Here is a 23204-nt window from a genome sequence, read left to right as displayed (position 1 = left end):
CAACCTTTCTTCATAGAATTCCTCTTCAGATCCACTTCCATCAGTATTAGAACAATAACTTTGGAAGAGGAGAGTCAGAATTTGCCGGGGAGTGAGAGCTTCTTTGCCGCCAGGCATGATGAACAAAGCGTACTGAGAAGAAGTTCCCACAATGCAATGTGGGTGTCCCAATTTTTTGTTTACTCTTCACACTGACCACGCAGACCCATTCTCTTAGATATAGGCCTACCAGCCTTCTCGCTCTAAATTTGAAGCTGCTAGAATTTTGGCATAGATCTACTGCTTGGATCCTGGCTTCAAAGCTGTAGATCTTCGGGACGGACCCTGATGGGTTAATCTGCCTAACTAATGAAATAAGATTGAAATGGTGTTGATTTTTTTCTTTGCTCATTTTCCTCTCATTTTAGGGCACCAAAGGTTTACTGTATTTACATGAAACTACAAGATGTTGCATCACATATCCACTTGCTCAAGTAGTAGTACAGTGGACCCCCGCATAACGATATTAATCCGTTCCTGAGAGCTCATTGTTATGCAAAATTATCGTTATGCGAATGAATTTTCCCCATAAGAAATAATGGAAATCAAATTAATCCGTGCAAGACACCCGAAAGTATGAAAAAAAAAAATTTTACCACATGAAATATACATTTTCCTAAACACAAAGAGAAGGATACATGCACAATAGTAGAGCAGTACATGCACAATATATATTGTGCATGTACTACTATACTAAATGAAGAATAAATGACACCTTTATTGAAGATGCAGCAATGACTGATGAGACACTGTGTCCTGGGAGTGCCTTTTCCTCCTGAGTACTGTAGGTCCTGTTTGGCATTTTCTTCCAGAACAGGCCTTATCACACTGTGTATGCCACTACGATTCTTAAATCTCTCAAACCAACCTCTGCTGGCTTTAAATTCACCAATACGAGCACTAGTTCCAGGCATTTTTCCCTGTTCACCTGGGTGTTAATCGACTGGTGTGAGTTGCCTCCTGGGAGACAAGATTAAGGACCCCAATGGAAATAAGTTAGACAGTCTTCGATGACACTGACTTTTTTGGGTTATCCTGGGTGGCTAACCCTCTGGGGTTAATTGTTTCTTGGTATTCTCAATAAGCCACACCAACAACGGTGCTACAGCAGCAGCAGCAGCAGCTGACAGTGCTACAGCAGCAGCAGCTGACAGTGCTACAGCAGCAGCTGACAGTGCTACAGCAGCAGCAGACGGTGCTACAGCAGCAGCAGCAGCTGACAGTGCTACAGCAGCAGCAGACAGTGTTACAGCAGCAGCAGCAGCTGACAGTGCTACAGCAGCAGCAGCAGCAGCTGACAGTGCTACAACAGCAGCTGACAGTGCTACAGCAGCAGCAGATGGTGCTACAGCAGCAGCAGATGGTACTACAGCAGCAGCAGCAGCTGACGGTGGTACAGCAGCAGCAGCAGCAGCAGCAGCAGCAGCAGCAGCAGCAGCTGATGGTGCTACAGCAGCAGCAGCTGATGGTGCTACAGCAGCAGCAGCTGATGGTGCTACAGCAGCAGCAGCTGATGGTGCTACAGCAGCAGCAGCTGATGGTGCTACAGCAGCAGCAGCTGATGGTGCTACAGCAGCAGCAGCTGATGGTGCTACAGCAGCAGCAGCTGATGGTGCTACAGCAGCAGCAGCTGATGGTGCTACAGCAGCAGCAGCTGACAGTGCTACAGCAGCAGCAGCAGCAGCAGCAGCTGACAGTGCTACAGCAGCAGCAGACGGTGCTACAGCAGCAGCAGCAGCTGACTGTGGTACAGCAGCAGCAGCAGCTGACAGTGCTACAGCAGCAGCTGACAGTGCTACAGCAGCAGCAGACGGTGCTACAGCAGCAGCAGACGGTACTACAGCAGCAGCAGCTGACGGTGGTACAGCAGCAGCAGCAGCAGCTGATAGTGCAACAGCAGCAGCAGCATCAGCAGTTGACCATGGTACCACAGTATTTCGATAATATTTCTCACCCTTTTTACCACAGGGTTGGCACTAGAAGTTTTCTTGGGGCCCATGGTCACTTATTTTGCAGATAAAGTCACCAAAAATGCTGTAATAATACGAAATGTTCCGATTGTATGCTTGGATGTTACCGTGGAGGCTGGCTTGTAAATAATGCCACTGGCGGAACATGTGAGGCTGGCTCAGGCCGCACATTAGACGCGTCTCGGACGAATAGCGTTGAGCGGGTTTTTTAGCGGTATGTGAGGCAAAATCTAAGCGATAAAATGTATTGGTATGCGGATTTAACATTATGTGATGCCAACGGTATGCGGGGGTCCACTGTACATGTAAAAATGTAGTGCACTCAGTTTAAGAGTGAAATCTGATCCTGCAAAAAGTGTGAAGCTATTGTAATTACCTGCTGAATTTTGAGTGTTTCTAGTCAGCAAGATCACACTATAATTGCAGTGTTTCATTATTTTTCTAACCCTTTGACTGTTTCGGCCATATATATACGCCATACGAGCCAGTGTTTCGGATGTATACATATATACATGTACTCAATAATTCTAGCGGCTTCAAATCAAGCAGGAGAAAGCTGGTAGGCCCACATGTGAGAAATGGGTCTGCGTGGTCAGTGTGCACTGTATAAAAAAAATCCTGCAGCACACAGTGCATAATGAGAGAAAACAACTCCGACCATGTTTTTGGATTAAAACGCCTACTTTGAGATATATTTTCCTGTAGTATTTATGGTTCTATTCTCTTTTTCTTGGTCTCATTTGATAGAATGGAGAACATATTACAGAAATAGAGATGATTTTGATTAGTTTCACGATAAAAACGTCCTTGAAATTGAGCTCAAAATAGCATAAATGTTCGATTTTTACCATTGTTCAAAAGTAAGCAAATCACACCACACGTCCAATACACGTCAGCTGGGGAGTCTAATATTCTTTCACTAGTGCACTGATATTATTTATACCATTTTTATAATAATGCAGTAGTCTGCATAACAGTAAATCTTCTATTTTTTGTGTGAATAAAAAATCAAAATAGAAAGCAAGATTAATATAAGAGGGACCTGGAGACATGACTAATGAACAGAGGATATGCTATTTTAGTACCAAAAATGTCTGCATTGTTTATTCTGGACTTTATTTTGAAATTGGCATCTTTTTTAATTTGCATGAAATTGGCCAAATTGCCAATTTCTGTCCACTTTATTGGGTAGTTGAAATTGGTAATTGGGTGGTTTCTTGTATTAAGTTGATAGAAAATTGGAGTTCTAAAGAAATAGCTATGAGTTTGGTCGACTGGAACAATGGAATTGGCCAAAAATAGGGCTCGGAGTCAGCAAAATCACCGATGCGCATATATCGCCGAGATCGCTAACTTCGCGGGGGCGTAATTCCATAAGTTTTCGACCAAATTTCGTACTTTTGTTGTCATTACCATTGGGAAAAAATTCTCTCTTATTTCATAAGAAAAAATATTTTTTTTTCCAAAAATTTTTCGACACCTGGTGACACTTCAGGATTCGGGGTTGCGACAGTCAAAGGGCTAAAACAAAAATTTAGTGCAATGTACTTTATATCTCATAGGTTTATAAATCTCTATATTTATTATGAAAGTATTTTATTTTAATGCAAAAATCTACAGATTTTAAATTTCTGTCTTGCAGTTTCTGAAGGAAGAGCTCCAGTATGCTAAAGGCTATGAGAAACGTCAGAAAGTCTTCCATTACAACAATGATCAATATATATCTGTCCGTGAACTTTGGCACATATGGAAAAAGTCAGAGGTAAGTTTTAAAGATTTTTAAGCACAATATATTATAAATGTGTGCCCTGACACTTTCTTATGAATAGATATTCAAATGTTCAGCTTTATAATTGAAAAATCCTCAGCAGATTCATTAAATAGTTTTTATAACATTACTGTAACCTCTTAGGTTTGTTCTATCAAGGTTTATAATTACAGTATATTTTTTTACATACAGTATGGTTTTCTTTTTTTTTTTTTTTGTCTCAGTCTCGACATCTAATATATTTTTATTTGCTCTTGACCCATTCTTTCCTCATTCACAGAAATACATTACAGTCAGTAAATTCTCGATTTCATGGGCAAAGAAGGTGGGAGAAGGTGTTAAGTAATGACATTTGTGACAGAAATGAGCTTGTTTCCCTTTCATCATAAAAAAATGGATGATTCTATAAGCAATGGACTTTGTTGTTTCCAAACCAATGATTTTACAAATTTTGTCCCAAGTTTCCAGAGATCATTAAATTAAGGTCCATTTGAAGCAAGTAATACTGTACCTCTAACATAAAATGACCTAGATAAAGAAGCACATTTGCCATCAATCATTCAATAGCTATCTTGCTAAAAGTAAGTTGACATAAATTTTCAAATGACCTTTGAACTTGTGCTCACAAGTAATGAGGATCTGGTACAGAATATAATGGTATTGAACACAGCAAACTCAGACCACAACTTAATTCAGGTTCAGACCTGCATTTTTGCTGGTCTTGAGCAGCAAAACGTAATTAATTATGAGGGCGTATTAAAAAATCCAACTTTATCAATAAAAACATTAACTGGGATGAAATAAATTATGACCTTACTAAAATATGCTTGGAAGATATGAATAACGTTGATTTGAACCAGTGTCTTTACAAGATGAGCTCAATGGTGCTAGAAGTATGCTCCAGACACATACCATTATGAAAGAAAGTAGAGAAGATACAAGTTAGAAAGAGAGAAGCATTCCCTCTACAGTTGAAGATATAGAATTATAGAACTTCTGAAAAACTGCAGACCTGAAAAATGAAAAGTTCCATTGATTAGAGAGATTGAAAACATTGAGCACAAGCTGAATGCATCATGCAGAATCCAGGAAAGCCAAGGGAAGCATAAGAACCATAAATGAAATTGAAAGAAATTGAAAATACTTCTTCTCAGGCAAAATCCAGAACAAAAAATATTTCCAGTATCAGGACCTTGCTTAAAGAAGATGTCACATATATGTACTGATGACAACAAAGAAACTATGTTCTTGGAGGAGGAGTCTGGATGTAAGACATCCCACAGTCACTAAAACCAGAGAGTGAGAGAGAGAGAGCAAGGGAGTGAGAGAGTGAGGGAGTGAGAGAACAAGTGAGAGTGAGGGTTGTGAGAGAATGAGGTGACGAATCCACACATACAACCTGGCTGTGGGAAAGAATAAACTAGCCAGCCCTTTGCTCTGAGCTCGCCACCTCTGATTGGAATGCTCTTCTCCAAGGTAATGTTGACAACCAAGCGAGTGCCTTCGCTGTACGCATCCTTAATCTACGACAAGAACGCATCCCTCACCAGGAGTATGTGATGAAACCTACAGATCAGCGTTAGTTCGGCTTTCATTGTAGAGAGACCGCTACTGCTAAGTGCAAGGCTTGGCAAAGGCATGAGACATATCACTACCTATAACAGGAACTTGCACAGGCAAGCCTGTAGGCATATGGGTGGAGTTCAGAAGTGAGCCATCTCTAAGTGGGAGGCAGACACAAAAAAGAAAGCTAGCATGAGGTAGAGTGAGCTCCAAAACCTGGTGGTCTTTGGTCAAGGACAGACAAGGTTATCTGCCTGAACTTATTCCACCTCTAAATCAACAGGATGGGACCATCTCTACTAGTAGTCGAGAGAAGGCTGACCTCTTTGCTGAACGCTTTGTTGCCAAAATGCAAGTTCTTGATCCAGTAAGGGACCTTCTTTGGCTTACTGCAAGAACTGTGTCACAGCTGTCAGTGGTGACAATAAGGCAAGAGGAGGTGCATTTTCTTAAGTCGCTTGACCAAGAAAAGGCTGTGGGCCCAGACAAGTTGTGCCCAAGATTGCTGAGTAGATGTGCAGACCAGCTCTCAGCACCTCTAACTCTCATCTCTCACCACTGCTTAGTACAGTGTAAATGGTCTTCTCTGTGGAAAGAGGCAAAGATAGTTCGTGTTCACAAAAAGAAGAGCAGAGCAGAAATCAGCAACTACAGACCAATGTCACTCCTGTCAATCACTGGCAAGATCCTTGAGACAATAATCTCATGACAAATGACAGATTTTTGACTACCTCGCACTGCTTTGTGACCATCAATATGGCTTCAGGAAAGGTTACTCTGCTGCCTATCTGTTAAACTAAGTGACATCAGTCACTAGATGAATCCGAAGTCAGCTGTGTGATATCACTGGACATTGCTGGTGCTTTTGACTGAGTATGGCACCAAGGATTCTTGGCAAAACTACAACCACTTGGAATTGCAGGCTCTTCACTATGTCTCCTCAGTGATTACCCTCAAGGTAAGTGTAGTTCTCAGTGGGACAGTCAGCAAGACATCCTATCAGGGCAAGTATTCCACAGGAATGCATGCAGTGTTATGGAATGTGACCTCCTCCACCTCATCCCAGAATCCCTTGCTTATGCAGACAACTGTACTCTGACATTTACTTATCCAGGAGAGGAAATTCCAGCTGCTTTAAGCTATGTCAATCACCAGCTAAGAGTTATATCAGCCTGGGGAAACTGATGGTAGGTAACATTTGCTCCTAAGAAAACACAAATGATGATGGTCTCTAGGCATTATGATGGTAATGCCAGAACAGTAGTAGGTATGAATGGGAGAATGTTGGTGCCCGAGGACGAAGTTGCTATCCTTGGGGTGAAATCTGACTCTAAACTGACCATGAAGAACCACATAGTAAATCTAGCAAACAAGGTGGCCTGGAATCTCACAGTACTTCGATGTATCTCGCATCTGCTTGACAGTAGAGGTTGTAAGATTCTGTACAAGGCACAAGTACACTCACACCTCGAGTATGCTCCACTTTCTTGGATTGCCTGCCCCCATTTCATATGCATCTACTGGACCAACTTATCTCTCACCTGGACCCAGCCTGGATAGATTTGTCATTTCAGCAGACCCTTCAACACCAGAGGAATGTGGGCAGCCTTACAGTTATGTACAAAGCCAACATTGTCAGAGTACCACACTTGGCTCCACTCTGAGGACAGTAAGAAGTGAGCTTCTACACAACAAGATGGGCAGCAAACATCAACTTCACTCTGGCTGTACCCTTCTCCAGAAGATTGCTTCATCTGAGATCATTTATTCCCAGGGTGATTTGAACCTGGAATGTGTTCATACAGCATAATGATATCAACGAAATAAAGTCTGTTGATCAAATGAAATTGCTGGCCCACAGATGGCTCCACCTTCATCCTGTTCCCTACTTATATGTATCATAACAATAAAAAGGCTTTCAAATGAGCTAATGTAGGTAACAGCTCTTACCTAGTAAATAAGTTAGGAACCCTGTCCCTAATCTTTTTAAACCCTGTGGATGAGAGAATGAGTCCCACTTAACAGAAGTAGCAGTGAAGTAATTTCAGAAAACTATAAATAATATCAAACACTGGAAGTGTTCTAAGAAGAAAAGATTACTAATCACGTGGATTCATAGCAGTTGCATAACACAAGACAATGTTGGTTTAAAGCAGGTTGCTCATACCTCTTGCAGTTCCTAAACTATTACAAGGTTTTAGATGCACCAGAAGATAAACAAAATACTGTTCACAGACTGCAAAAGCTTGTGACAAAAGCAACCATGGTGTAATATTGCAGAAAATGAGTGCAAAAGGAATAACAGAAAAAATGGGCAGATGGATATTTGAACTTCCTAGTACACAAAACTCAAAGAGCAATAGTGAATCGAGTCAGATCAGTGGCCATCAAAATGAAAAGCTTTGTTCCCAAATTCTTTCTCATTCTTATATCTGACAGAAATAAAGCATGGCCTTTACAGATGAGACAAAATTGTTTGAGAGTAGCATCCATTGAAGACATGGTAAACTTCCGAACTGAGATAAATGAAGTTATCCAGAGGGCCACTGACAACAATATGATGATCAGTGAAGACAAATTTCAGTTACTCTGCTATACTATGAGGTTACCTTGAGATGATTCCAGTAATCACTGCCCCCATGAGCTGGTCCCAAACCAGGCCTCCTGGTAACTGTTAGAGTTAGCCACACATAGTCCAGTGTATGCACTACATCCCTGCTGATCAGGAACCGATTTAAGGAACTTGCCATATTCCCTCTTGAATCATGAAACTATAATAACACGTTTGAAAACAAACCACAAAATGAGCTTTAGGACTCGCTTGCCATGGGTTCAAACCCCACCCATTGCATGGTTTCCCTCTTGAAAACAACTAGAGGTTGGTTGGTAATGAAGGGAGGGTGTTAAAGACTCTAGGCCCCTTTACACTTATTGAATATTCTGTGTACTCATTGTGCCCCTGCTATACATAGGCAATATTTTCTACCATCTGAAAGTTCTCTTACTTTCATATGGAGTGATTTCAGTGTGGAGGTTTGAGACCAGTCCCTCCCGCATTTTCTAGGGCGTAAATTATGATGTCCCTTTCTCGCCCATGTTCCAAGGGGTACAGCTGAAGGGACTTATAATGTTCCCAAGCAGTTCAGATGCTTGATTGAATCTATACAGGCAGTGAAGGTTCTCTATTTTCCAGTTGCTGCAATCACTCCTGCCTTGAAAGGGGCCATTAGTATTCTACAGTATTCTGGCCTAGAGGGAACAAGTGACTTGAAGAGATTCATCATTTTTTTTTTTAAATGGTCTGTCATATTCTTTGTGATTGCATAGTAACATTATTGTGATCTATGAATGTAAATTGTCTGATATTGTCACTCCCAAGTCTCTCACATTGATCTTCCACTCTACAGTCCTTAGGAAAGCTTTTGACACAGCAGTAGACCACAGCATCCTGAACCTCAAACTTGATCATTATGGTATCAAAGGTCATGTACTTTCATATAAGTCCTACCTTATTAACAGACATCAGAATGTCTATCAAAGGCACAACCTCATTGACAAGACCAATCAATATAGGCATCCCACAGGGAAGTGTCCTTGGCACTCTGCTTTTCCACTATTTTGCCATTATACAGTGGACCCTCACTTTACGATATTATTTCATTCCAGACGTATGTTCAGGTGCCATTACTGAATGAATTTGTTCCCATAAGGAATATTGTGAATTAGATTAGTCCATTTCAGACCCCCAAACATACACGTACAAATGCACTTACATAAATACACTTACATAATTGGTCGCATTGGGAGCTGATCGTAAAGCGGGGGTCCACTGTATTCCCAAGCTCATTCATTACCATTTTATTTGTTCACCACAACTTATATTAGTCCCTTTTATATTGTCTCCTTTATTTTAACTTTAAAGGGCTACCTTTAAAGAACTACCTACTATTATATTACCAAGCTCCTTTATTTGATCATTACTTTATTTGCTCACCACAAATTATTTTAGTCCCTTTTATATTTTTTATTATTTATTTTTTTTATTATCACACTGGCTGATTCCCACCAAGGCAGGGTGGCCCGAAAAAGAAAAACTTTCACCATCATTCACTCCATCACTGTCTTGCCAGAAGGGTGCTTTACACTAGTTTTTAAACTGCAACATTAACACCCCTCCTTCAGAGTGCAGGCACTGTACTTCCCATCTCCAGGACTCAAGTCCGGCCTGCCGGTTTCCCTGAACCCCTTCATAAATGTTACTTTGCTCACACTCCAACAGCACGTCAAGTATTAAAAACCATTTGTCTCCATTCACTCCTATCAAACACGCTCACGCATGCCTGCTGGACGTCCAAACCCCTCGCACACAAAACCTCCTTTACCCCCTCCCTCCAACCTGTCCTAGGCCGACCCCTACCCCGCCTTCCTTCCACTACAGACTGATACACTCTTGAAGTCATTCTGTTTCGCTCCATTCTCTCTACATGTCTGAACCACCTCAACAACCCTTCCTCAGCCCTCTGGACAACAGTTTTGGTATTCCCGCACCTCCTCCTAACTTCCAAACTACGAATTCTCTGCATTATATTCACACCACACATTGCCCTCAGACATGACATCTCCACTGCCTCCAGCCTTCTCACTGCAACATTCATCACCCATGCTTCACACCCATATAAGAGCGTTGGTAAAACTATACTCTCATACATTCCCCTCTTTGCCTCCAAGGACAAAGTTCTTTGTCTCCACAGACTCCTAAGTGCACCACTCACCCTTTTCCCCTCATCAATTCTATGATTCACCTCATCTTTCATAGACCCATCCGCTGACACGTCCACTCCCAAATATCTGAATACATTCACCTCCTCCATACTCTCTCCCTCCAATCTGATATCCAATCTTTCATCACCTAATCTTTTTGTTATCCTCATAACCTTACTCTTTCCTGTATTCACTTTTAATTTTCTTCTTTTGCACACCCTACCAAATTCATCCACCAATCTCTGCAACTTCTCTTCAGAATCTCCCTTTTATATTGTCTCCTTTATTTTAGCTTTAAAGAACTACCTTAGCTCATATTTTTACACTTGTTAAAATAATTCAGGTGCAATTTTTTAGCTTTAGAATATTTACTTTCTTATACTTAATTCTAACTTTAGATTCACTATAAATCTTATGATTACAAGCATTGATCCTGATACCAACCTCTTATTGAATGACTTAAATGAATCAAACAGTAACTGTAATTACTACACAGCAGAACAATCAAAGGCACTTCTCAGAGCCAACAACAACATAACTGTCTTTAACTACAATATCAGGTCTTTAAACAAACATTACGATGACCTCATAGCGTTACTAAATTCCCTGCATGCCAGTATGTCCATCATTACTCTCACAGAAACCTGGCTAAAGCCTGATACTACAGTTGTCTATGCCATTCCTGGTTACACAGCCATACACAACTGTAGGCCAGATCAACAAGGGGGTGGCACAACTGTATACTACTCAGACCAACTAGAATGTATCACTAATACCTGCACAAGGGATGAACATGGGGAATATATAATAGCTAAATTCAAATCCAAACACGTACAAAAACTTCTCACAGTGATAAGCATCTACAGAGTACCACAGTCAAACATTAGCCGTTTTAGTGAAAACCTAGGAAGTATGATAACTGATGCACACATGAATAAAGATCACTTACTACTCTCAGGTGACTTCAGTATAAATCTCCTGCAAGATCAGGACCCACACATTACTGAATTCACACACACTATGAGTAACTGCTTATTGCTACCAACAGTAACAAAACCTACAAGAATTACGGAGACTAGTGTTTCCCTACTAGACCACATCTGGACCAACACCATATCCCTTTTAAAATCAGGCATAATCACAGATAATACCACAGACCACTACCCTACCTTCCTCATAACTAATCTAGGCAAATTACCCCAAGACACTACTAAAGTCACTTTCAGACTTCACAGTGAGGCAGCCACTAATAACTTCACAACAGCAGTGACAAACATTGACTGGCACACTGAGCTAGAAATCTATACAGATATTGACGAATGTATTAATAATTTTCTAAAAAAGGCCCAATAAATCTATAACAAGCACTGCCCTAAAAAAAAAACTAAACAGATGACAGCTAAGAGACTGAACAGTCCCTGGCTAACACCCAGCATCCTCAAATCTATAAATACAAAGCACCTATACAAAAAACAGTACAGAATGGGTCACATAACCAGAGACCAAACAAAATGTTACTCGTTAATCCTAACCAGCCTGATAAGAAGGGCTAAAAAATTGTATTATGAGAACAGATTATCCAACTTAAAAGGTGATATAAAAAAGACCTTGAAAACCCTATCAGAAGTTCTAGAAACAAAAAAGATATCACAAAATAGCGCAATTGAACTAACAAAACCAGATGAACCCCAACTCCCAGCAACTGAAACAGCAAACAGACTCAATGATATCTTCTCCACCTTAGGAAAAAACCTTGCCAATAAAATCCCAAGCTCAAATACCCCACCCAGTGACTACCTCACTGGCAGCTACCCGAACACACTGTTCCTAGCTCCAACTAACCCAACAGAAGTCTCCCTTATTATCAACACACTAGAAAACAAGACAGGAGATTTAAATACCTTACCACCCTTTATATACAAAAAAACGTCGCAAGTGCTGTCACCGATCATTACAACACTCTTTAACAAATCCATCTAATCCTCTACCTTCCCTACAGTTCTCAAAATAGCGAGGGTCACTCTGATCCATAAAGGAGGAGACCAAACAAACTTGAATAACTATAGGCCAATATCCAACTTACACCCTCTCTCTAAAATCTTTGAAAAACTATTTCATAAGCGAATTTATTCCTACCTCATCTCCCACAACATTCTCAACCGCTATCAGTTTAGGTTCAGGCCTAATAAAAATACAAATGATGCTATTATACACATGCTAGAACAAATATACACTTCACTAAAAAAAAAGGAAGTCCCGCTGGGGATCCTCATTGATTTACGTAAAGCTTTTGATACAGTTGACCATGACTTGCTCCACATAAAATTGTCGCACTATGGTATAAGAGGGCACTCCCTCAACTACCTAAAGTCATACCTCAGCAACAGAAGCCAATAGGTGTACACAAATGGAGCAAACTCTTCTGCACAGCCAATTACAGTTGGTGTCCCACAGGTAAGTGTCCTTGGCCCTCTTCTCTTTCTCGTTTCCATAAATGACCTACCAAATGCATTGCAACTACTCAAACCCACACTATTTGCAGATGACACTACATACGTCTTCTCTCACCCGAGCTCAGTCATGTTAGCCAATACTGTAAATACCAAATTAAAGAAAATATCTACCTGGATGAGGTCTAACAAACTTACTCTCAACATTGACAAAACCTACTTCATTCAGTTTGGTAACAGAGCTACAGATGTCCCTCTTAACATAATGATAAATGGATCACCTATCACAAAACTCACAGAGGGAAAATTCTTAGGAATCCACCTTGATAATAGACTCAAATTTCAAACACATATACAACAAATTTCCAAGAAAATTTCCAAGACCGTAGGCATACTATCGAAGATATGGTACTATGTTCCACAGTCAGCCCTCCTGGCCCTATATCACTCATTTATTTGCCCCTATCTCACCTATGGAATTTGTGCATGGGGCTCAACAACAACAAAACATCTCAGACCATTAATTACCCAACAAAAGGCTGCAGTCAGAATGATAACAAATTCCCACTACAGTCAGCACACTCCACCAATATTCAAAACTCCAAACCTACTCACCATACAAAACATCCATACTTATTATTGTACTACATACATAGAACACTTAACTCGGATATATACCCTCCCCTCAAACGTCTCCTTACCAACCTCAGCAGAACACATGACCATAACACAAGGCACAGATCACTCTTTGATGTTCCTCGTGTCCATCTCACACTATGCAAAAACTCAATGCACATAAAAGGCCCAAAAATCTGGAATTCATTACCTGTCAATATAAAAGAAACACTGTCTGTTTATAAATTCAAGTCTCTTCTTAAAAATCACTTACTCACCCACAACTAAATAAATACTGAATAATTGTATCTCATAAATCTTTAACCTGTGACCCAATCAATCTTTGTTATTTTTAATGACATTACCTAACAGAATACTCCATTCTACTGAATGCACAGCAACACATTAAATGACCATATGACCTGTCTATGAAATACAGTACTCATTTGTGCTTAATTGTTATCTGTATACAATAATGTTTACCACTGAAAATATCATTGCTTAGTTAATCTTAAGTTAATTTTAAGCCTGCCCATAATGCTCTGCATACAAGGGGCTTTGGCATGTTACACTTAACCACTGTATTTCTTTGTACTTCTATGTATCATGTTCAATTAATAAATAAATAAATAAATAAATAAATGCATCAGTGATATTTCAAATGTATCTCAGCATCTTAGACCTGTTCTCTTTGCCAACAACACAAATTTTGTCTAATTCCCTCAACAACACTGTTCTCCTTCTTTTCAAAGACTTAAACCTGCTTAAAAAAGTTGATTTAAAGAAAAAAGGCTCTTTAACAACCCTGCTTTCAATAGCTTACCATCTATTCCATACATTTGCAGCATCTGCCACATTGCTCTCATATCCACCCTATCATATGCTATTCTAAATCCCTAAGTGTAACAAAAAAGGGAGTATTTCTTGCCTTAGATAAAAGTAGGGAACATTCCCTACCCTTCAAAAAACCTCGTTCCTCTGCAATTGTAAATTGCTTTCTTACCCTTAATTCTTCCAGTAATAACTGGTGGAGATATCTTCATAAAAATTTAACTTTTCCTGTGTATGGGATAGGTTGTCATGAGAGATAGTAATTCCCAAGTGATAGTAGCTCCAGCTATGCTGGAATGAAATCTCTGAAGCTCCCATAGTTAATGAACCCTTAATGGAATACAGTTCTCAGAGATATCCTCAATGCCTTACTGAGGTCTTCCAGATAGGTTGACAGATTTTGAAACGTTGTATGTGCCCCATCCTGGGTGATGAATTATTACAAGGACAACATTTGTTCCAACTGTGTAACTGTCATATAGTTCTGATGTATCCACTTTTCATAATAAAAATAATATAGTACTCTTTACCCAATATACTCAACAGGCTAATTACCCTATAATTCTAAAACACTTATCCCCTTTTCCCTGTACAAAGGTACTTGGCATGATCTCTGCTTATTGGAAATTCACTGTTGCAATAACTGCTTTAATCAGTCAGAAATTACATAAAAAAACATATTAATGGGTGTTAAATTACACTAAATGAGTAGGTTCAATACCTAGGAACTAGTCAGCTGGGTTGGGTTGCATCTTAGTAGAGGAGTCGAGTGGAAATAAGCTATTCAGTATTGCTGTACTAGCTTTGTTGGGTTATCTTGGGTTAATAACACTTCTGTATTAACACCAAGTAAGTCTTCTCTTTCTTTTAGGTCCACAATTGGACGGTGGATCAGACTGTGGCTTGGCTTGCAGAATCTGTTGAACTTCAGCAGTATGCCAGAAACTTCTATGAAAATGCAGTCAATGGATCAGTTTTGCCAAGGTTAGCTATTTTATTTTTTTCTTGGCTATTTAATTTCCAGGCATTACATAGCTGTTTTTTTAGTTAGCTGACTTTTATAGTATCCCAAGTGCTGTAAGCATAATCAATGCTACCACATGCAGTTTCACTGTGGTTTTGGCTTGACTGCTTTTCTAATCGATAATTTTTATTTTTTATTTTTATGGATAATACTATAGCTTTTTAACTACATTCTTATGTGTTCTGAAACATTGTGATGGACAGAAATGTGGTCATGACAATCCCCAATTATCAGATATTTCTGTTAAAGATATAGGAACCTTGCAGCTATCATTATTTATGTCAATATATTACAATTTATTAAGTTATGTAATTATGAAGAAAAAATATTCATATCTGCTTGAATTGAAGCATGCTTTCATTTTCCATGGGAAATTTGAATGTGTGTAGTTTCCTACATATTTGTTCACTCCAAAATCCAGTACAATATTGAGAAGACATAATTGAAGAACAAAAAATTTCTTCACTACATGTTTTAGTCAATTTAGCGGCCCTACCTCTTTTTTTCACTTCTGCAGTACTGTTCTCAGCGTGATTTCTACCCGTACCGAAAGAAGAAATTCAAGGTATATAATAGAAAGGTGAATTCACAAACACGTCAGTGACGTTAATGTGTACTCCCTTGTAATTAATTTATGATTTGCACTTCTAACATGATAAAAGTTACAAGGCCTTCATGCTGTTTCATGAGATGGCTTACTTGTGGCATTGCATCCATTATATGTTTTGTATTTATTTAGAACAATCTGATACCTTGCGTGTGCTGTTTTCTATTATCATTTAAAGTGCCTTTCGCATAGATAGCTGCATGATCATTACCATAACCTATGTAATGATGTTGCTTCTTGTGTAACATGGACTTCCTGATTACATGGTATATTTGTATTTTTGCTATTTTATTTTTTGGTTGAATTGAAGAATATTATAGTATATAAAATAAATATATTTTATGTGTAAATATGTCTTAAATAAATTTTGAAGACTTGTGATCACATTCATTATCACATTACTGTAAAGAATTTAGTCAGACAAAAAATTTTTGTTGATGCTTAAATTGTATATCTGTGCATACATAGATGTGTAAAACCTGATGACATTTACTTGAGTCAAACTGAGATAACTTCACAAGCATCTTAGTGTAAGTGTGGAATACCATATGAATATTTGTAGTATTCAAATTTCCAGTGTATTACTTTAATAATGTGTGGGAAATATAGTTTTATTCATTGGCAGTTTTTCACAAAGCTTCATTATAATGGTGGTCTCCTGCAGCTGTTCTTAGCTAACATCTCTAATAATATTTTCTCAGTGTGTGATGAAACCTTCCCAAGTGTGAAGGCATTATTCCAGGGCCTTGACATTGAATTGGCTGCTGCTGAACTTGCCAACATGACACCCTACCATCTCTGGCTCAAGTTTTAAACCCATCATTATTATGGTTCTATTCCCATATCGTGTACTTTAGTTACCTTCTCATGCAAGAGTAAAATTACTACTGTACATATTTCCCGATCATTGTTGAAGGTCATAGGTGTATGGTTGTTTTACAGTTCTCTCCAAGTGTATGTCATCATTTTTTTTTATTTTTAGTATAAAAAATGTATTTAGTGCCATTGAACTTAGAATCATTAAAACTTTTATATTGTCATTTTATTTTGTATGAAATTACTGTACTTTTTGCTAGAAAAAGTTTGTATGAAAATAGAAATAAGCTTGAAAACTTTAAAAGTATAAATTGCAGAGCCTTCTTGAGCCAATATGAACTAATTTATTGTAAACTTCTAGGTAAACATTATAGCTCTGTCTTATATTTTCATAATTTTAAGATACATATTTCAGATATAAATGAACAAAGGCAGTTAAATCTATAAGGTTACTGTAAGTTGGTATTTTACAGGTTGGCGGCTAACAATGAGCAGTTTCTGACGAAGGTGCTGGGAATCAAAGACCCAAAACATCGGTCCAAGATTACCATTAAGGCTATGGATGTGGTTCTTTTTGGTCCGCCTAAAGGTCAGAAAAATGGAGATGATCCAGTATATTTGTGATATAAAAGGTGTTAGTATTTAACATCTAAGATTTTCAGCATTTGTTTTACTATGCCACATTAAGTTTTGTGTGGTTGTTGCTTTTAATTACTTTACTAATTTCTATCATATAGAAATTTAGTTTAGAGCAATTGTAAATGAAGGTTAAAGAAGGTCACTGGTAAAATTAACCACATATAAGAGTGTTAATACTGTTCTTAACTCTATAAGGTCCTGTAATATAAAAAAAAGTTGTGAGAATTAGTTGCACTGATTTAATATTACCTTGTTGAAGAATGAAGAACCTTTCCAGATGTTGAGAATAGTGTTGAATAAGCATGTATAGTGATACGTGCTTATTCAACACTATTTGAAGATTTTTAAATGTTTGTTTACAATTTACAGAGCTAACTCTAAGTCAGTTGATACACAAATCTTTCTTCTTTCAACGCACCGGCCGTATCCCACCGAGGCAGGGTGGCCCAAAAAAGAAAAACGAAAGTTTCTCTTTCTAAATTTAGTAATTTATACAGGAGAAGGGGTTACTAGCCCCTTGTTCCCGGCATTTTAGTTGCTTCTTAAAACACGCATGGCTTACGGAGGAAGAATTCTGTTCCACTTCCCCATGGAGATAACAGGAAATAAACAAGAACTAGTAAGAAAATAGAAGAAAACCCAGAGGGGTATGTATATATATGCTTGTATGTGCAGTGTGACCTAAGTGTAAAAAGAAGTAGCAAGACATACCTGAAATCTTTCATGTCTATGAGACAGAAAAAAGATACCAGCAATCCTACCATCATGTAAAACAATTACAGGCTTCCATTTTACACTCACTTGGCAGGACGGTAGTACCTCACTGGGCGGTTGCTGTCTACCAACCTACTACCTAGGTTGATACACAAATGAGTTAGCAAATATAAATTCATGCCTTGTTCCTAATATTAATCAAATTATGATCCTCATTAAGTATTCATCCCAAGCATATCCTGAAGAGATGACAATGTTTGGCACATATATACCATAACATGTAACAACAGAAGTACCATAGTAATAAATAGGATTTACAGTGGAACCTCAGTTTTCATTTGCCCTGGTTTTCGTCGAATTCGGTTTTCGATGACTTTTTTCATCAAAATATTGTCCCAGTTTTCATTCATCACCTTGGTTTTCATCCACCGTACTGAACATGTCCATCTGCCCATGCCCACACAAAGCATCCCACGCACATGTTCCGAGTCAGTCTGGCTTAGTTTCTCATTGAGTGACCATTACCCTGTGCATTCATATGAAACATTTTGTAATAATCCATTGTTTTTTGTGCTTGTTTATTGAGTTTGACTGCTAAATAAGCAACCCTGGGGCAAAAGAAAGTTCTGAGTGCCAGCCATTTGATAAAGAAGGCGAGAAACACGATAGAATTCAATGGTGGTAGAGGGTGACAGTGATGGTGGTAGAGGGTGGTAGTGATGGTGGTAGAGGGTGGTGGTGGTAGTGATTGTGGTAGAGGGTGGTAGTGATTGTGGTAGAAGGTGGCAATGATGGTGGTAGTGATGGTGGTAGAGATAACCTCTCCCCTCCTCGCCGTCTTCCGTATGCCAACAAGATTCTTCAATAAAGGTAAAAGTGATTCAAATGTTCATTTATCCATTTCATTAGTGTTTATTTATTTCTCATTGTTTTCTGTATGTAAAACTATAGTTGTTCTCTATAAAATGTATTTTTTGTTAATATTTTTGGGCGTCTGGAATGGATTAATTGGATTTACATTATTTCTTATGGGAAATATTGTTTCAGTTTTCGTCAAATTCGGTTTTCATCAGACTCTCTGGAATGAATTAGACAAAAACTGAGGTTCTGCTGTATATAAATTGGATGTAGGCTAAAAATTTAATTTATCAGTTTGTGGGTCCCTGCAAGTGCCATTTTGCAACTGTTAAAAAAGCAATTGCACGTCCTACAGGACAGAGTATTTCGTATAGTTAGCATTTTTAATACAGTTGAAATTTATTTTAATTGTATTTCTAATACAGTTGAAAAGTTATTTCATCAGTGCTTTCTTGTGTACACAGTTTCCCTGTTTTAAGTAGTTCATTTAGTATTTAATGTGTAGAGCTCATAAATCTGCTGGCCTGTGTCATAATGTTGAAAATATACCTTTATCACTTCTACTGTTATTTCAGCAGTGGTAAAAACCTAATGTACACCATTTGTTTTGGTAAAGAGCTGTACTGGTATTGCTAGGTTTCTTGAATCAACACAAAATCTGTTAAACCATTTATCTTGTCACTAATGCTCTGTTCCTTAAACTGTCCAACCATAGATCTACGCTCACGTGCGTAGCACTCCGAACATAATTAGTGCAACTATTAAAGCAAAGAAAGAGGTATACATAAACGAGTGTCTGACCAAAAAATGGCAGAACCTCCTGTATAGTCAGAAAACTTAAGCGGGAGAATAATGACAAACTCCACCAATGCTTCACAAGGGATGGGAAGATTCTAGTGAAGAAAACAAGTGTAGGCCAGCTGTATACTACCACAAATGAGAATGAATTATCATGATTTCTTCGAGATACTAATCTTAAAGAGACTGATTAAACAATGTCCAAACCAAAAGCCTACGTTGCAGTGTATGTTTTGCTCCACTATTGTACAAATTTGACAGTACAATCTCTTAACCCCTTGACTGTCAAAACCCCAAATCCTGAGGTGTCTCCTCGTGTTGAAAATTTTTTGAAAAAAAAAAAAAAAAAATTCTTATGAAATGATAGAGAATCTTTTCCCGATGATAACGACACCAAAAGAATGAAATTTGATGGAAAACTTAAGAAATTATGCTCTCGTGAAGTTAGCGACCTCGGTGATATTTATGAATCGGCGATTTCACCCACTTTGAGCCCTATTTTTGGCTAATTCCATTGTTCCAGTCGACCAAATTTGTAGCTATTTCTTTAGAACTCGATTTGTTCGATCGATTGAGTACAAGAAACTGCCCATTTACCAATGTCAACTACCCAATAACGTGGTCAGAAATTTGCAATTTGGCCAATTTCATGCAAATTAAAAAATATGCCAATTTCAAAATAGGGTCCAGAATGAAAAATGCAGACTTTCCTGGCTTTAAAATAACATTGTCTTTGTTCATCAGTCACGTCTCCAGGCCCCTCTGATATTACTCTTGCTTTCTATTTTGAATTTTTATTCAAACAAAAAGTAGAAGATTTACTGTTATGCAGACTACTGCAATTTTGTAATAATTGTATAAATAATGTCAACCCATTCATGACTGCATATCAGAATGGCTAGTTGGACATTTATTGGACAATGACATCATTTGTTTACTTTTGAACATCGGCAAAAATCAAACATTTCCCCTAATTTGAGCTCAATTTCAAGGTTCTTTTCATAGTAAAACCAATCAAAATCACCTCTATTTCTATAATATGTTTTCCATTCTATCAAATGAGACCAAGAAAATGAGAATACACCCATAAATACCATACGAAAATAGACCACTAAGTCGGCATTTTAATTAAAAAAAAAACGGTCAGTTTTTTTTTCTCATTATGCACTGCATGCTGCAGGATTTTTTTTATATGGTGCACACTGACCACACAGACCCATTCTCTCACATGTGGGCCTACCAGCTTTCTCCTGCTTGATTTGAAGCCGCTAGAATTTGAGTATATATATGTCAAACACGGTGGCTCGTAAGATGTATATATATAACCAAAACAGTCAAAGAGTTAATGCCTAGTTCTATTGCTAACTTAATATATGTTAGTGTAAACTTGTTATCTAGTATTTGTTTGCATTTATAAGTGGAAAAAAAGGGTGTTCCACTTTATGGCGATTTCTGCTGTATGGCGGTAGCCTGGAACCTAACCGGTCGTATAAGTGGGGCCCTACTGTATGTACATTGCACCTTACTTCGGACTCACAGGCCACATAAGTTATGTGAAAAAATAAAATAGTGAAAAAAAGCAGGAAACCTTGGAATGTAAGTAAACCAAAGTTTACCAGGTGAGTGGCTTTTGCAGCTGTTGCCATACACAGCTCATTTTCTGCCAATTTTACTCCTCTATATCTCCATAAGTACTGATCACAAAAATTTGTTTTGGGGCTTCAAACAATTAGAAAATTAATCTTAACATTTTCATAAGATTTTTTTTTTTTTTTTTTAAACCCGTAAACGGTCCAAGTAAATCTACGTTCACATGTGTAGTGCTACAAAAGTAGATGATGTTTTTTTTTACATATTTTCAAATGTAACAAAAAAAAGTAGATCAAAGTTTTTTTACACATTTTCAAATGCAAAAAAAAAAAAAAAAAAGATCTACTTTTTTTACATACTTTCAAATGTTGAAAAAACGTATATATACGTTTGGATCGTTTACAGGTTAATATTCTTCGACACCAGGAGACACTTCAGGATTTCTATTACTAGTTATAATTTTTTATGAACAGCTATTAGGATTCAGTATTGCACTGGTAGAAATATTAGAGCTTATAGAGGCAATATAGAGTATTTAACCCTTTGATTGTTTTGATCATATATATACGTCTTACGTGCCACTGTTTTGGACGTACAGTGGACCCCCGAGTTTTGTGATTAATCCGTTCTAGAGAGTCTGCCGAATGACGAAATTGCCGAATGGCGAAACCATTTTCCCCATAAGAAATAATGGAAATAAAATTAATCCGTTCCAGACACCCAAAAATATTAAAATAAGTTTTTTTTTTTTCAAATTAAATAAAGATTTACATACTGAAAACAATGAGAAATAAAGTACATACATATATAAAATAATAACATTACACTTGCCTTTACTGAAGACTTCTGGGTGGATGGAAGACGGGAGGAGGGGATAGGAGGAAGGTGTACGCTATTGTTTGGAAGGAGAATCTCCTTCCATCAGGACTTCAGGTACGAAGTCCTTATCTGGGGTTACTTCCCTTCTTTGTTTTTTAAAGACACTGGGAACAGCTTGAATCACTGGAACCCTGTCGCACAAAATATCTGTCCAGAGAGCTCTGTTTCTGGCATTTCTTTAAGATTTGTCTGAAGTGGGACACAACACTGTCATTGTACATGTTGCCAGTACGGCCTGCAACAGCTTTGTCAGGGTGAAGTTCATCCATATATGTTTGCACTTCAGTCCACTTTGCACAAATGTCCTTAATCTTTGAAGAAGGCACCTTCCTCCACCTCTCTTCCTCCTCCTCTGCCGCAATTTCCTGAGCTGTGATCTCTTGCTGTTGCAGATGAAGCTCTTGCAGCTCTGCAATAGTTAGCTCTTCATCATGGTCCTCCACCAACTCTTCCACATCCTCCCCACTAACCTCAAACCCCATGGACTTCCCCAATGCCACAGTAGATTCCACAACTGGCATAGGCTCCTTAGGGTCAGCCCCAAACCCATCAAAATCCCTCTCTTGTGCACATTGTGGCCACAATTTTCTCCAACCAGAATTCAAAGTTCTGCAAGTCACTCCTTCCCAAGCCTTACGTATAAGGTTTATGCAAGTGAGGATATTGAAGTGATCTTTTCAGAACTCTCTTAGGGTCTATAAATGCATACAAATACTAGATAACAAGTTTACACTAACATATATTAAGTTAGCAGCAGAACTAGGCATCAAAAAAACAGTAAAAATGTACAAGACACACCTAGTGCACTCATTACTTACAATATTTATAGTCTTAATCTAGGGTGAGACAAGTAGTATTTATTGTAAGAAATCAAGTATGGTATCTGTGGTAGTCAGCCAGGCTACCATACCAGGCCACCCCATCTACACATAATATTCTATTACATTTAAGCATCCCAGAGCGATAAAAATGCATATACAGTTTATTCATTACTTACCTTAAAATATTAGTAGTCTTAATCTAGGGTGAAATGAGTAGTATTTATTGTAAGAAATCAAGTGTGGTATGTATGGTAGTCAGCCGGGCTACCATACCAGGCCACCCCACCCACACACACTATTCTATGATATTTAAGCATCCCGGAGCGATAAAATGCATATACAGTTCACTCATTACTTACCTTAAAATATTTGTAGTCTTAATGTAGGGTCAGGAGTGAGTAAACGAGATAAAACGAATAAATGAGAGAGAGAGAGAGAGAGAGAATGAGTACATGAGAGAG

At 38.3% G+C, this 23204-nt stretch overlaps 1 protein-coding gene across 1 annotated transcript in view; it reads left to right on the top strand.

The window, feature by feature from the left end:
• Positions 1-23204, top strand: part of LOC128690043 (stromal interaction molecule homolog) — a 298076-nt gene that overhangs the window by 33474 nt on the left and 241398 nt on the right. The window contains exons 2-5 of the mRNA XM_070088695.1: positions 3652-3771; positions 14869-14981; positions 15539-15586; positions 16918-17033. Coding sequence (XP_069944796.1) covers positions 17003-17033 — 31 coding nt within the window. The 5' untranslated portion in view covers positions 3652-3771; positions 14869-14981; positions 15539-15586; positions 16918-17002. The remainder of the gene's footprint in view (positions 1-3651; positions 3772-14868; positions 14982-15538; positions 15587-16917; positions 17034-23204) is intronic.

This window comes from Cherax quadricarinatus, chromosome 25 (genome assembly GCF_038502225.1).
Source record: "Cherax quadricarinatus isolate ZL_2023a chromosome 25, ASM3850222v1, whole genome shotgun sequence".
In the NCBI taxonomy this organism is placed as follows: domain Eukaryota; kingdom Metazoa; phylum Arthropoda; class Malacostraca; order Decapoda; family Parastacidae; genus Cherax; species Cherax quadricarinatus.
Note: the sequence above shows the minus strand (reverse complement) of the source record. Positions and strands in the feature narration are given on the sequence as shown.